The sequence below is a fragment of the Giraffa tippelskirchi genome, chromosome 4, assembly GCF_054371585.1.
Source record: "Giraffa tippelskirchi isolate mGirTip1 chromosome 4, T2T-mGirTip1v1.2.pri, whole genome shotgun sequence".
Classification (NCBI taxonomy): Eukaryota; Metazoa; Chordata; class Mammalia; order Artiodactyla; family Giraffidae; genus Giraffa; species Giraffa tippelskirchi.
Genome location: NC_137278.1, coordinates 76,005,292 through 76,021,523, shown reverse-complemented (window position 1 = coordinate 76,021,523; position 16,232 = coordinate 76,005,292). Strand labels below are relative to the sequence as shown.

The window sequence follows — 16,232 nt, the reverse complement described above, 5'->3', positions numbered from 1 at the left end:
CTCTTTTTAGGAAGAGCACCAATGACTTCCTTAATCTTATGATACACCTCCTTGAACATCTGCAGTACTGACAGGTTTATTATATGCCCTTGAAACTCTCTCCTCTCTTGGCATCTCTGATGCTGCCTGATCCTGCTTCTCCTTCCACCTCTCTGCCTCTCTCACTGAGTCACTTGCCTCTTCCCACTCTCTGTGCCTCTTAAGATATTATATTCAGACTGCTTCCTCCCTTTCTAACATTCTCTCCTACAAAATCCATTCCCAGGTCTTGACTCTTACTCCTCTTGCCTTCTTTTTTTCTACACCAACCTGTCACCCAAACCTCAGACTGACATCTCCAGTTGGGTGTCCTGTAGCATCTCAGATGCAATGTGTTCAAAACCAAATCAATTCTCTTTCCTGGCAAGCTCGATAAGGAGGTTGTCACCTTCCCATGGTCCCAGGCTGAAAATGCAGGCATCATCCATGATTTTATTTACCCCACAAATCCATTTCATTTCAGTTCATTCAATTCTACTTTCCCAACATCTCAAAGGGACCCCCCCCCCCAACTTTCTGTTGCCACTCTTCACCAGGGCCTCTGTTGCCTCTCTTCACCAGGGCCTCTGCCCTTCCCAGACAGTTGCCAAGGCTTCTCACCGGGCTGGCCAGCGTCACTGCCCTAACTCCAATCTGCAACCAAAGTGATGTGGACCTCACCCTCCTGAGTCAAATAGATATGAGTAACTCCCTGAGGTTTGAAATCCTCCACCATTTCGCAATATCTAATCCACCTCAGCCCCTTAGCCTGGCATTCAGCACCTCGCCTACCAGGCTCCAGGGCCATCAGTCATATTTTCCACTACTCCTTCCAACTCTCCTTTCGCCACAGCACAACTGAACCTTTTCTCTAGAAAGGTCTCATGTGTTTTTCCTTCTAAACTTATGCTCTTTCTCTTTCTTCCCGTGGAATACCCTTGGCTCCTTTACCATCTGTTCAAATGTTGCTCATCTCTCAAGTTCTTCTTTATAAAGCCTCCAAGAGGCCCTCTCCCTTCCCAACCAAATGAACCTTTGGTCTCCTTTGGGTAAATCCCTGGAATAATGACGGGGAAGAGACATATCCCATTGGTGCCTCAGCTTCCTCATCTTCAAACAAGGATAATGAATAATGCCATCTTTACAGAATGGTAACCAGGATTACATGAAATGATATATTTAAACCTCTTAGTGCCTGACATAAAAGCAAGCACTCAATATGTTAGTCATTATTATTGTCACTATATTCCTCAGCACAGTGTTTTTTATAATAATAATAATAATATTTTACTAATATTGGTTATATTAATCTTACACTTTGAGTTAAAGCCATGTGGAGATTTGCTTATGTCCACAATCCATCATCTGAAATTTTAGGGGCAGATGTGTTTTGGAATGCGGCAATTTACAGATTTGCAGAAGGTGTCACACTGCATAGACCATGCTTGCCAAAGTGGGGTTCAGGACTTCACCTGCATTCAAGCACATTAGTATTTCTACTAAACAGAAGTGTTGCTGTTAGGAGAGTACAAAGAACCTTGTGTTGGTTCCAATCAGATTTTGCTGCTGAGTGAGTTCAGGTCTGATATGCTGCTAAGAGTCAGAAAAAACTCCAGCTTTCAGTCCCCACAAAGAGTCAGATGTGACTGAGGATGTACACATGGGTTGGGCCTGTAGTTCACATCACAGATCAGAGATTCAGCATGTTCCCGAGTGTCAGAGGATAAAGAGGCTTCATCAGGACCAGCAAGGAGGGCCATATGGTCCCTGCCACACCCTCGACTGTGAGAGTCCACCCTCTTGCTAACCAGAACAAGCAGCTTTGCCTCTGTCACTCCCCAGGTTGACACCGACATCTAAGAGCCTGCAGCAAGCCTTTCCAACTCCTCATCTTAGAGCTCAAACTAACGAGGCTTTTGCTTACCTTCTACCTGTATTTCACTTGATTCGTAATAATTAGTCACATTGCGTATCATGGGTCTCTATACTAGTAGGAGCACAGGCACATGAATGCAGTGGCCTGAAGAAAGACAATGTCTCCAGGACCGCCTGAAGCCCTCTCTTGGGATGACAAGCTGGGCACCTTTCACTGCTGGAGTCACAGAATACCACGTGATTCCCCCATCTTAGAGGAAAGCCACAAGGATTAAGGAAGATACATCTGTCACACCAAATCAACAAATGACTCTCTACATACTTTTGGATTATATCTGTTAAAAGTTCTATGAAATAAAAAGCATCATCTACAAACCATCCATCAAAAGCATCCGGGATGCTTCATGGTTTTTCAAAGCCCTCTTCCCATAGTCACTCTTGATTCCTCAAGCCCCCATCACCCCCAACCAACTGCGATGCCCCAGGTCGGTCATTGAAACCTCAGGCAGCATTGCTGCTCTAGCTCACAGCGGCCTGGGAGCCTCTGCACCTAGTCCCAGCTACTCCCGAGCCCTCTCCTTGGGTCAGTGAATGTGGGACAGGCTATTCCCTGGTATGTGTAGTCTTACTGGTCTGCTCTCAGATCCCATGTGGCCCCCAGTGGGGTTCTTGTATTTGCCCTGAAGGATGGAACGTTGTACAAGACTTTGGTGGGCAAAGACAGACCCTCCAGAGCGGAGAGCAGTTTATCCTCGGCCTCTCGCTCCACTGGTCCCACTGGCCATGGGAGGCATGACCAAAGGAGAACTGAAGGCCTCTGGACACCCTCTTCCTTACCAGTAGCACACACCGCAGCATATGAGGCTGGCAATGACGCTGAAGGGAAGCACGTGCAGCATGTAGGCCAGCAGCATCTGCCACTTGTGGTACAGGCCATCCTGGCTCTCCTGGTCACTGACAGCACGCAGCACAGGAACTGGGCACAGAAGGCAGGTTTCAGAAGAGCCAGTCACCACACAGCTGGTGGAGGGGGGGTGGAAGGGCCGGGAATGGTGCAAGCCCAGGCTGAATTTGAGGTCTATCAGCACTGGGTGATGAGGACCAGCTGGGGTCCTCCCCAGTGATGGCGAGAAGGGACTGCCATCCATAGAACTATGGACACCCCTCCCCCCACTGAGAAACATACACTCTACCCGAACTATAGTAGGATTACAGTAGGATCATTTATTTCCATGTCTCTAAAGTGGAGGAGGGGTGTCACCAATTCAAGAATACACATGCAAAAGAGACAAATGAGTGACATGAGGCACTGTGTCCTCTTTTTGTGCAGGTCTTGGCACAGAACATCAGGCACCTAGGTATTGCTTCTGGACTCCCACTGAGTTTGAAAACTATATGCTGGCTGTCCTAAATTAGGCTCCATAAAGAACGTTAACAGTGCAAAGTTGGCCAGGCATCCAGGCCCCGGTGGGCTGCGCCTCCTCATGGCTAAGATAGGATACCAGGGCTGATCTTCTAAAACTGCCACCATCAGCTGCCCCATCAGCTCCTCATAACTTCCTGTTTCACCTGGATCCTCAGAAACCCTCAAGGAGATCCACGTGGTGACCTAATTCCCACTGAGGTGTTAGCAATTCACAAGTTACCTTTTCCCAGAGAAAGAACCTGGCGAGGGCCAGGTTGAGCTCAGAGGAATACCCTTATGTTGGTGCAGTCTCGCAAGGTGTCAGCTGGAGAAAGGAGATATTCAGGGAGAGAGAAGCCCCCACCCCCACTCTGGGGGCACACCTCCTGGGCAAGGCACTCACACAGGGTCACAGCATTGAGCATGCCTGTGTATGGCATGGCACCCACAAATTGGTACAGGAGACCCACGCGATCCTGGATGGCACCCTTCAGCACATCTTTCCCGAGTCGTAGAAGGAAGAAAATGATGAACAGACCCATGATCAGATTCTGAGTGAGACGCATCATCACTGCCAGCTTATTTCTCAGTAAATTTCTCATCACTCTCCTGAAAGCCAAACAACCCTGTTTCAATTGCTTTCCTTTTATGGGTGGATGTCTACCCATCTAAAATGGGGTGAGGCTCTTACCTCAAGAGAATACACAGCTTAGAAAGGGCTCCAGGAGAATCTCTGGTTTTGAAAGGAATCTTTGGTAATGTTTTCAGGTATTTTGTTCTTTCAATAGCCTCCAAGGTTTTGTGATACATTGCTGATTCTTTGTAGGCAGATTCAATCATCTGGACTCTTTTGTAGGTTTCTATTTCTCGTTCTTTGCTTTGGGTATCCACTGATGTCAGGTCCACTGAAAATTTTTTGCCATACAAAGAAACACATGTGCTTTTAAATGCATATATATATACACAATGGCTAATATATGTTTCATCATTGATTTAGGAGTTCTAGCCATAATACTTCATCTCATCAAAATAACACCTGTTATTAATGCCCACCTATAAAAATCTTTTTCAATATTTTAAAGCTATCAGCAGGGCCTTGAGGCCCTGTCTGGGAGAATCCAGAAGTTCAGCTAGTTTTCCTCTGATCAAGTAGAAGGGCACCATTTCAAGAGAGGTCCCCCACCTCATTCTGACAGGTCATCTGTGGCAAGTTAATTGACTCAGCCAAATTAATATTTTGAAGAGTAAAAACACCAGAACAAAAGCAGAAATAAAATCCACTTGTACAGGTGTCATTTAAGCAGGAAGCTGAGATGAGAAGGCTTTAAAAACATTTATGATCAGGAATATGAAAGAAAAACTTACTATAAAAATCAAAAGGGTTTGAATGTTCAGGACAAGGGTAACCACAGCCACTGAAGAAATCAAGCATTTCCACTGGTGTCCCACAGAAAACCAGCTCTCCGCAGCTCAGGATGGCGATTTTGTCAAAGAGCTGATCGAACGACAGACAGTCTCAGTGTGTAATCAGGTAACTTCATCCTTATAGAAAACAAGTCTCAAGCAGTCAGTCCTTTGAGTGTCTCAGCCATTCATGAGTACTCTTACTGCGGCCATTGGAGCCACTCAAAATGCATCCCTACTCTTTCCAGCCTGGCTTGCCACTGTGGATCCTGCAGCCTCCCAGCTTGCACCCAGTATCATGTCTAGGATAGAAAGCAATTCATGGACCTGGTCAGACAACCAGGGTTTGAGTCCCAACCGTGACCCTAAGTGAGAGACCTTGGACAAAGTTTTTTTTAAAATCTCAGATCTTCATCTATAAAAGTCAAATAATAGCCCCTAAAAGGATCCTGAGATTAAGGTGAGATTTTTGGATAGGAAATCTATATGATTTAGAGGAAAAACACAGACTTGAAAGCCAACTCTTAGTAGAATATGAAGGCCAGTTCCAGCTTTTTATTAACTGTGATTTTGGCTCCATTATGTATCATTTCTAAGTCTCACTCTTTCCTTCTGTAAAGTGAAAATACTGGTATCCACCTCAAGGGGTTGTGGTGTGGATTAAATGAGCTAGTGTGAATCAGACATGACTGAAGTAACTTAGCACACACGCATGCAGGTAGATCTCAGCCCAGCACACATATACCCACCCCTGACGAGTTGAGCTGGAACAACAGACATCGCCCTCACCTGGAAGAGCTCAGAGCGGGGCTGGTGGATGGTGAGGATCACAATGCGGTCCCTGCGAGCCAGCTCTGCTAGGACAACGACGATCTGATTTGCAGTCATGCAGTCCAGACCCGTGGTTGGCTCATCAAACAGCATGACCTCTGCAGGCAAAGAAAGGCCAAACATCTGAGTCACTGCCAAGCCTGCACTCTTGTGCTCTAGATTCAGAAAGTTGAATAGTTCCTTACTGAGCTGTCTTGTCTCATCCAAACAAATGCAGCTGGAGCCCAAGAGAAAACAACTGATCTGGGAGGGCCCAACTCCCAGCTCCTGAGCACAATTCAGCCTCAATCCTTGCAGGGACAAGGCAGCAACCAGATCAGTCCTCTCACATGGCACTATGGACCATTTTGGCTCCATCTGGGGTACCCTAACAGGGAACAAGGGCTGGTGGGCTGGCACCAAGGTGTTTCTAAAAGGCTGAGACTGCTGCTGCTGCTAAGTCGCTTCAGTCGTGTCCAACTCTGTGCGACCCCATAGGCAGCAGCCCACCAGGCTCCCCAGTCCCTGGGATTCTCCAGGCAAGAACACTGGAGTGGGTTGCCATTTCCTTCTCCAATGCATGAAAGAGAAAAGTGAAAGTGAAGTCGCTCAGTCGTGTCCGACTCTTAGCGACCCCATGGACTGCAGCCTACCAGGCTCCTCCATCCATGGGATTTTCCAGGCAAGAGTACTGGAGTGGGTTGCCATTGCCTTCTCTGAAAGGCTGAGAAGAGGCTGGTTAAAAGGACAAAATCTCGAAATTATAGTAAGTGAAGTAAGTCAGAAGAAGACAAATACTATGTGGTATCACTTATACGTGGAATCTAAAATATGACACAAATGCACTAATCTACGAAACAGACCCACAGATATAGAGAACAGACTGGTGGTTGCCAAGGGGGAAGGGATGTAGGAAGGGATGGATTGGGAGTTTGGGATTAGCAGATGCAAAGTATTATATATAGCACGGATAAACAACAAGGTCCACCTGTATAATACAGGGAACTATATTCAATGTGATATCCTGGGATAAATCACAATGGAACAGAATACAAAGAAGAATGTATATATGTAATACTGAACCATTTTGAGGTACAGCATAAATTAACATGGTAAAGCAACTATACTTGAATAAAATAAATTTTAAAAAAGACACAATCTCACTTCCTGTCTAGCACTTTCCAATACCAACTGGGTTTCTGCACTGCAAAAAAACTCTGACCCATGAAACAAAGTCCAAGATGGGGCAGGAATTTGAGTTCTTTAGATGGTTTAATTGTAGCTTATTTCTACCCAAGAAGTATGGGGGCTCTTAAGAACATTCCTCTTATTTGCTCTGAAGAGCAGGCAGTCTTGGTCTACCCCAATGTAAAGAAAGTATGCAGATATGTTATGTCTTCTTCCAAGTGTATAGAAGTGACAAAGTTTCCCCAGGTATTGGGGAAAATGACCAAGGCAGGAAGGAAAGATGGCCACCTCATCTTGGTGGCCTATCTTCCGGTATACATACTTTCTCATATATCACTCAAAGTTCTATTTTAATTCCTACCATTTCATAAATACTTCTAGTCATACCAAAACTCACTGCCTCTTCAGAGCAGACACAGTGGCACTACCCTAAGTAAGAAGTGAGGATGGATAGGGCAGGGTCCATATTCAAGGAAGACCTTAATTGAACATCAACACAAAAGCAGTGCTTCCAAGTCTAAGAGCTGTTTTATACTTGGATGATGGAATCACCTTAGGAACTATATAGCATTTCCAAAGAAACTGGCTTCCCAGTTTGAAAAACCTCAGTGGCTTCAGTTTAACACAAACGACTTTCCAAATGGAGACTTGTGAAGAAAGGGCTAAAAATGTCTGTAGACATATGGAAGATGCCAGGCAGCAGCCAGTAGCAGTTCTGGGTCCCACTTACTGGGATCCTGGAGGAGCTGGGCTGCAATGGAGACCCGGCGCCTCTCGCCATGGGAAATTCCCCCAAAGCTGTAGTTGCCAATCAGTTGATCTGCCACATGGCTCAAACTCAGCTCCGTCATGACTGCCTCCACCTGTAAGACACAACGTCCAGGAAGGCTGGTCACTGCTGGGTTGCTATTCTAATTCATAAGCTGAGGATGGCAGGGAGGAGGCAACACACTTCTCTTGAGTGCTTGGGCCACTTTTAGACTCACCACATCCTAGGAAAAGCACCCTTAATACAGAAGAATCCAGTTTGATTTAAATCACAATGGGTTTCCCTGGTGGCTCATTGGTAAAGAATTCACCTGCCAAGCAGGAGACTTGGGTTCAATCCCTGACTTGGGAAGATCCCCTGGAGAAGGAAATGGCAACCCACTCCAACATTCTTGCCTGGGAAATCCCATGGACAGAGAAGCCTGGTAAGCTACAGTCCACAGGGTCTCAAAGAGTTGGACATGACTTACCAACTAAACAACAAATCGAATTAAAATAAATAATATGAATTTGTTTTCCCTGAAAGACCTTAGAGCAACAAAAACTGCTTCTACTAGTTTCAGGGAAATTCAGCAGGAAACAATGGAGATTTCGTTGAACTCCTGTTTTCAGATGCTACAGTTAGTCCAGCCCATAAGAAAACCCCCAAAGGCATAGTTACAATTTAGCTTAATTTTTTAATCTTTGGTTTTTGAAACTTTATTATAATAAATGTTTCATATGTTTAAGAAAAGATTCAATTTCGTTTGAACTAAACCTTGCTTTTCCTCTGTAACCCAAATAAGTCCTGGAGTCCCATGTGATCCAATCTCACTGTGGTTTTGGATCAAATATAATCCAGCTATCAAAAATAATTAAAAACAAAGCCAATCTTTATTTGAATCTCTTTAAGGACTTTAAAAGGGACCTACTTTATAATCTCCAGCCACACTTTAAAAAATTCCTTTTTCCCAATTCTTGTCACCCTGCTTATCTTATACCCTACACCTCCCTGAAACCCTCTCCTTACTCAACTCCCCAAAACAATAATCACTAAAAAAATTCTTTACTGACTCAAATCAAGAAGGTTGGCCTTTTCCCTCCCTCTCCCTCTTTTCTTCCTCAGCTTATCCCTTCTCCAGAGACCCTTCAAAAATCTCTATTTCTGGCTCTCCCCTGATTGAGTACCCTTCTCTGCATTAGACCCTGGGGAAAGCAGATAGAAAGAGACTGAGAATACTTATATATATGGCAATGAGTTTTGTTCCCATACATCTCTAATGAGATTGTGTTTCTTTTGCAATGAAAAAAGAAACAAAATACCACATTAAAAAATAACAACAACAAACTAAACTGGAGTAAGGGAGGGAATAACTTATGGAACAAAGATCCAGAGGAAACAGGGAGTCGGAACAACACACGAAGCTTTCACCAAAGAAAAGACACATCTGAAACAGATATAAAGGAATAATGAGGTGGTTAAAAATGCGTAAGTAAGCTGGTATGATTTGTACTGGAAAAAAGAAGGGTGTTTTCTTGCCATCAGAGTGGAAGGATTCTGGAACCGAGTATCACTTGACATGGCAGGGTTTACATGTGCACCAGCCAGGGCAGATTTCTGAGCATCACTTTCATCTGCTCTGCAACAGCAAGAAAGGAGTAAAGCTTGCCCCTCCTGGCTCGGAAGGGATGGAGAGAGGAGACTTTTACTAAACCTGTTTCATATGTCTCTGGCTAGAAGCCTCTTCCATGTTTTGCAAACTGCACTGAGAACAGAATAATTCTCAGAGTCTTGGAAGGGACCACGAGGATTATTGGGATCATCAATCCTCTTCATGCTATATGATTTCACATAAACTGATTCATTCTTCATATCAGCTCCAGGAAAGATGCATCATTACTCTGTCTATTACAGGAAAGAAAGGTCCCTAGACTGCCAAAGGTCACAGCATTAACAAATGGCAGAGTTGGGACTGAGAGCAAACCATGTGGGTTCTCAAGTGGTCCAAGAAGTATAAGGGCAGGCACAGTCTGCTCACATCAATCACAGCTTTAAGTTTGTATTTGCAGAGGACAGAAGCAGATCTGTTGCACTTTCTGCTCTGTCTAGTCAAAGCTATGGTTTTTCCAGGAGTCATGTATGGATGTGAGAGTAGGACTAGAAAGAAAGCTGAGCACCAAAGAATTGATCTTTTGAACTATGGTGTTGGAGAAGACTCTTAAGAGTCCCTTGGACTGCAAGGAAATCAAACCAGTCAATCCCAATGGAAATCAGTCCTGAAAATTCATTGGAAGGACTGAAGCTGAAGCTGAAACTGCAATACTTTGGCCACCTGATGCGAAGAACTGACTTATTGGAAAAGACTCTGATGCTGGGAAAGATTGAAGGCAGGAGGAGAAGGGGACGACAGATGGTGAGGTGGTTGAATGGCATCACCAACTCAATGGACATGAGTTTGAGCAAGCTCTGGGAGTTGGTAATAGACAGGGAAGCCTGGCATGTTGTAGTCCATGGAGTCGCAAAGAGTCGGACATGACTGAGTGACTGAACTGACTGACTGCTCTGTTTATCATAGATACTTCCTTCTCCCTAAACTACTTTGTCAGGATTTTACATCCTGTAGACTGTATCTGCTCACAAAGTAACCTCAAGCAGGGAGAATATTATGATAGGAAAGTTTGAAAGATATTTAGGGGCTGCAAGTGCCAGGAAGAGGGACCATTCACAAGAAGTGAATTTGCCATCGACCAATTTCGGATACCCTTGAATTTTCTGAGTATTTATGCAAATATATGCATTTTCAGGAAGGAAAGCTCAGTGGCTTTTTCAGATTCTCTCCCTGGGGTATGTGATGTAAATGGATCACCATCGCAAAAGAACCTGCTTATGAATTCCTTTTTCCCACTCAAATACCAATAAGATCTTCTCCTACCCATTTTAGAGAAAAAAAATACTAAAGCAGGGAGACAAGCCTGTAGAGGGCTCATCTGTCACTGTCAGGGGGCCTAAGTCATAGGAACATGCCTGTGCCTCCCCGTGGAATGAACTCTAACCTCCATCTTTTCAGACCACAGCTGGGCCCAGGGAGGCATGATGGAGCCAGAGAACCTGGTTCTTGTCCCAGTTCTGCTGGTCTGAGGTGCTGGATCTCAGTCTCCTTGGGGATCAGTTTCTTGAGCTTAAAGACAGAGGTAATGCCTCCTTCATAGAGCTGATGCCTGAATGAAATCAGATAATGTGTGTGAACAAGGTCTGATGGATGTCAGCCAGGGGTGAGAGTACAGAGTATAAGCTGGGAGAATAGCAAGAACCTTACAATGCCTTCTGAGCACTCTAATGTAACCTCCAGGGAGGCTGATAGCTCTTCTTGAAGGTTCCTCTGGAGTGAAAGCTATGCACCAGGACATCCAGGGCAGCGCGTCTAGGACTCTGAAACAGAAGAATGCCCTTTCCTGACCCAGCATTATAACAGCAAGCCTGCTGGTACTCCAGACACCATTCAGGCCTAGCTCCACTCGCCAAGCCCTGAGAGTCCAGCACTTGGGTCAAGAGGAGTAACTCCCTGATGACAGGTTCAAAGGGGCCTGATAAAAACGGAGTGACTGCTGCCCCTTCAGCTGAGATAGAGGATTCCCTCAGAGCCTCAATGGCATTGAAGAAAGAGCAGCTTTGGCAACTGAAGTGCAGATGTAATGTGTGTGCCCAGGAGGAACCTCATTGAGCCTCAGGGTGGTGAAGTCTCTGAGGCAGATGTCATGGGCAGGAACCTCTTTCCCAGGGAACTGTGCCTGCTCTGCAGGTGGCACATTGACCTGTTCTTGGTTCCCTGTGTGTTTCCAGTCCAGACAGAAATGAGACAATATTTTTAGGTGAGGTCCCTGTGAGTTTATCCGCAACTACTTCCAAACTGGGCCCACTTAAGGAAACACTGGAACCTAAGAAGAGCTGACAATTCACCAGCTGAATCCAGTTTGGATGAGGCACATTCAAGATGTCTCAAAGAAAGTTGAGAAAAATCTCAACAGGACTGCAGGGCAGTCAATGAGGAAAACAACCATATCCGTTCAAATAGAGAGCTCCCAGGACAGCACCATCCAATAAAAATATAATGCAAGCCACGTTTAGAATTTAAACATTTTAGTGGCCATATTTTAGAAAGTGAAAAGAAACAAGAGAAATGAATTTTAGTGGTATAATTTCTTTAACCCTATACAACCAAAACATTACCATTGCAACCAATAATCAATATTTTAAAAATTACTAATGAGATACTTTATGCTCTGTGATTCCAGACTAATCTTCTAAAATCCGGTGTGTATTTTACACTCCTCAGTTCAGTTCACTTCAGTCGCTCAGTCGTGTCCGACTCTTTGCAACCCCATGAATCACAACATGCCAGGCCTCCCTGTCCATCACCAACTCCCGGAGTCTACCCAAACCCACGTCCATCGAGTTGGTGATGCCATCCAGCCATCTCATCCTCTGTCATCCCCTTCTCCTCCTGCCCCCAATCCTTCCCAGCATTAGGGTCTTTTCCAATGAGTCAACTCTTCGCATGAGGTGGCCAAAGTATTGGAGTTTCAGCTTCAACATCAGTCCTTCCAATGAACACCCAGGACTGATCTCCTTTAGGATGGACTGGTTGGATCTTCTTGCAGTCCAAGGGACTCTCAAGAGTCTTCTCCAACACCACAGTTCAAAAGCATCAATTCTTCGGCGCTCAGCTTTCTTCACCATCCAATTCTCACATCCATACATGACCACTGGAAAAACCATAGCCTTTTTTTTTTTTTACACTCATAGCACATCTCAATTAGGTCTAGTCATGTTTCAAGTGCCCCAAAACCACATGACTAAAGCCACATTTCAAGTGCCCCAAAGCCACAGTGGACAGAGCAGCTCTAGACTCTTAGACGGTGAAGACTGATGGGGAGGAATGGGCAAATGGAGGGACGGGGCAGTATGAGGCCACAGTGAGGTGATGCCCTGGGTGGCCCCAGGGCAGTACCCACCTTGTTCTGGAAGAAGCCCTGGGAACCGCGCCGGATGGCCAGCAGTGCCGTGTAGTTCAGCGTCTCGCGGACAGTGAGGTTGCTCAGCAGAGTGTCGCTCTGCGGGGAGGGACCTGTCAACATCTTCCAAGGCGCCCCCCCACCTCCCAACTCCTGCGGGTGGGCCAGGATGCGGGCACCTGCAGGACGTAGGAGAAGCAGTCCTGGAACTGCTCCCTGCGCAGTTCCTGGCCGTTCACGAACACCTCCCCAAGCAGGGTCCCAGTGCGCCGCAGCCTCCCAGACATGGCGTCCAGCAGCGTGGTTTTCCCTGAGCCTGGGAGACGACAAGAGAAGGGCCTGGAGGAGGCCATGCACGAGGCCTCACAGGAACTTCCCAAGACCCTCGGTGAACCCGTTGTCCAGCCCTGACTTGTTCTCCCTTTGGCTTCGTGGGCCAGACTCATGGCTCCAGCCATGAGTCCTTCCAACTTGTTCCCTTTCAATGAGAGGGGATGGGCTGTTTCTCTCCTCCAGGTCTGAGCTGGAGGAGCTCTGTCTGCCTGTTTATTCTCTTTTAAAGCTGCTTGAGGCTGAAAAATAAAACACAGAATCAGACTCAAATGAAAACCATGGCCCTTGGAAACATTTGGATTCTAGGGCATTTGAATTTCTTTTTGTTTGTGACTCCCTGGGATCCTCTGCTGGTTCCTGGATGTAAGGGACACGGCCCAGAGCCTCACTAGTGTGGTTGAGTACCAGCAGCATCAGCAACTATCTGAGAGCTTGTCAGAAATGCAGAATCTCAGGCTCCAACTCCTAACTCAGATTCTGCATTTTAACAAGATGCCTGGACAGTTTTCATGCATATTCGAGTGTGAGAAGCACTAGCTTAGTGAGTCCTTCAGTAAAAACCAAGTTGGCCTCAGCCTACACTAAGAGTCTTGAGCATAACCCAGCAGGTTGTTGCTAAGAACTTTCCTACAAGATGGGATGAACTAACCTCCCTGTACTGGAGTGACTAGAAGGTGAGGTTTCTCCTGGTTTGCTTTGTCTAGGGTTAGAGTGATCTCTTGGGGTAAGACACCAGCTTGCCCTTCCCATTCTTGTTGGACACAAGCTTACATGGGCCCAGTTAATAGGGACAGGAACAGGAGTCACCAGGCCTTTCCTGAGTAAGGCTGTTAAGAAGTTAGAATGAGTAAGAGAGGAAATTATCAGGAGGCTCTGGGCTCTCTGAGAAAATGGCAAGAGAATTCTACTGAGGATGTGATGACTTGTGCAAAACAAAAGAAAGGATCTTTTGTTCAAGTATTTTAAAGAAACTGCTGGTTACTCTGAGGGGTGCAAAGATGAAAAGCCAAGCTCCTGGAGCAGTGGTTTTCTTATCTGACCCACGACTGACAAAGCTCAGAATCAGCCCCAGTGTGCTCAGGTAGAGGTCAGTGTGGGGAAGGGAACAGAGTGATTGAAAAGAAACAAAATGTGACTTCACTGGGGTTGTCTTTCAGAATGTGCCCTGAAGTTTCTCAGTCACAATATTTAGCTTTGTCTGTGGTTCTTCTAACTAGGAGCTCCCCTAGCCTTACATTTCTAGCATCCCATCTCAACTCTAATAGACCCTCCAACAGCCTATAGCCTGGATTCCAGTTCCACCACTATCTCAGAACTAGCCTCCTTCTTGGGGCTAGTTTCTCTGTGTGTTGTTTGACCTCTCAGCAGCATCTGATACTGTTGCTTGCCCTTTTCTGTAAATCTCTCTCTCTCTCGGCTTGAGTGCCACCTCATCCTCTTGGTTTAATCCCGTCAGTCTGGCTGCTCCTTCTCAGCCTCCTACCGGTGACCCTCACGGTCCCTCTCATGTCGCACATCCTCAATGACCAATAGTGACCAACTACTTGCTGCTCAGCATGTGAGGGAACCGCTTTAGCTGGAGCTTCTCCAGCTCCATTCAAGCCTTCAGATGACTGCAGGCCCAGCTGACATCTGACTACAACCTCATGAGAGACCACAGACAGAAGTATCCAACTGAGGCATACCAAATTTCTGACTTGTAGAAACACTGAGAGATAATACCTGATTTTTATTATTTTAAGTCACTTAGTTTGGGTATTTTTTAAACACAAAAATAGGTAACTAAGACTGTCTTTTGTTTAAACATGTGTTAAATATTTATTAACTCATTTATGGGGGTAGCAGGAGGATAACACAGCTCAAGCGAAAAAGGATATGAGAAACTAGTATGCCTCATCAGTGAGGAAGATTGGAGTAAATTGCAAAGTTACATGGATAATGCCTTAGGATATGACACCAAACGTACAGGTAACAAAAGAAAAAATAGACAAACTGGACTTAATGAAAATTTTAAACCTATGTTTTTCAACAAAGACATTATTCATAGTGTGCAAAGGTAGTCCACAGAATGACAGAAAAATATTTGCAAATCTTATATCTGATAAGGGATTAATATCCAGAATATACAGAGAGAACTTCTAAAATTCAACAACAACAAACAAATCACCTGATTCAAGATTGGGTAAAGGACTTAGGGAAACAGAAATCAAAACTACTATGAGATATCCCCTCACACCTAATAGCTACTATCAAAAAAAGAAAACAGAAAATAACAAGTATTGGCTAAGATGTGGAAAAATTAGAACCCTAGTGCACTGTGGCTGGGAATATAAGATGGTACAGCCACTGTGGAAAACAGTATAGTGGTTTCTATAAAAACTGAAAATAGAACATCATCTAGCAATTCTACTTCTGGGTATATACCCTAAAGGACAGAAAAACAGGGTCTTGAAGCAGTATTTGTACACCCTTTTTCACAGCAGCATTATTCATGATAACTAAAATGTGGAAGGAAAGTGTCCACTAGTGGATGAATGGATAAGCAAACTATGGTCTGTACATATAATGGAATATTATTCAACCTTAAAAATGAAGGCGATTCTTCACTATGCTGCAACATGGATGAACACTGAACACATTATGGTAACTGAAATAAGCTAGTCACAAAAAGATAAATATTGTGTGATTCCACATATTTGGGTACTTAAGAGTAGTATGGGACATAAGTACACTTTCATAAGGACAGAAAGTGTAGTGATGGTTGCCAGGACTGAGAGAAGGGCAGAAAGGGAGTTATTCTTTAACGGGAATATAGTTTCCATTTTACAAGATGAAAAGTTGTGGGGATGGATGCCAGTGATGCTTGCACAACTATGTGAATGCATTTAATACCACTGTACTGTATACTTAAAAAGTGGTTAACATGGTACACAAAAAAATACTCAAAATGGCTTAACAACTTATATATGAGACATGACACCATAAAATTCCTAGAAGAGAATATAGGCAAAACATTCCCTAACATAGATTATAACAATGTTTTCTTAGGTCAGTTTCCCAAGGCAAAAGAAAAGCAAAAATAAACAAATAAACCTAATCAAACTTATAAGCCTTTTCATGGCAAAGGAAACCATAAACAAAATGAAAAGACAATCTATTGACTAGGAGAAAATATTTGCAAACATGTGACCAACCAGGGCTTAATTTCCAAGATATACAAACAGTTCATACAGCTCAATAAAATACAAAAAACCCAAAAAAACACCCAGTTAAAAAATGGGTAGAAGACCTAAATAAACATTTCTTCAAAGAAAACATATGGATGGCCAAACAGGCACATGAAAAGATGCTCAACATAACTAATTTTTAAAGAAATGCAACTCTTACAGAAAAAAAAAAAAAGAAATGCAACTCAAAGCTACAATGAAGTATCACCTCA

At 44.5% G+C, this 16,232-nt stretch overlaps 1 protein-coding gene across 2 annotated transcripts in view; it reads right to left on the bottom strand.

Moving 5' to 3' along the window:
- Window positions 1-16,232, bottom strand: part of ABCG5 (ATP binding cassette subfamily G member 5) — a 42,044-nt gene that overhangs the window by 6,558 nt on the left and 19,254 nt on the right. For both annotated transcript variants that reach the window (XM_081591957.1, XM_081591958.1), the window contains 8 exons: window positions 12,640-12,776; window positions 12,461-12,559; window positions 7,431-7,563; window positions 5,492-5,631; window positions 4,664-4,793; window positions 3,990-4,203; window positions 3,702-3,907; window positions 2,731-2,869 (listed from right to left, as the gene is read on the bottom strand). In XM_081591957.1, the coding sequence (XP_081448083.1) occupies window positions 2,731-2,869; window positions 3,702-3,907; window positions 3,990-4,203; window positions 4,664-4,793; window positions 5,492-5,631; window positions 7,431-7,563; window positions 12,461-12,559; window positions 12,640-12,776 (1,198 nt within the window). The remainder of the gene's footprint in view (window positions 1-2,730; window positions 2,870-3,701; window positions 3,908-3,989; window positions 4,204-4,663; window positions 4,794-5,491; window positions 5,632-7,430; window positions 7,564-12,460; window positions 12,560-12,639; window positions 12,777-16,232) is intronic.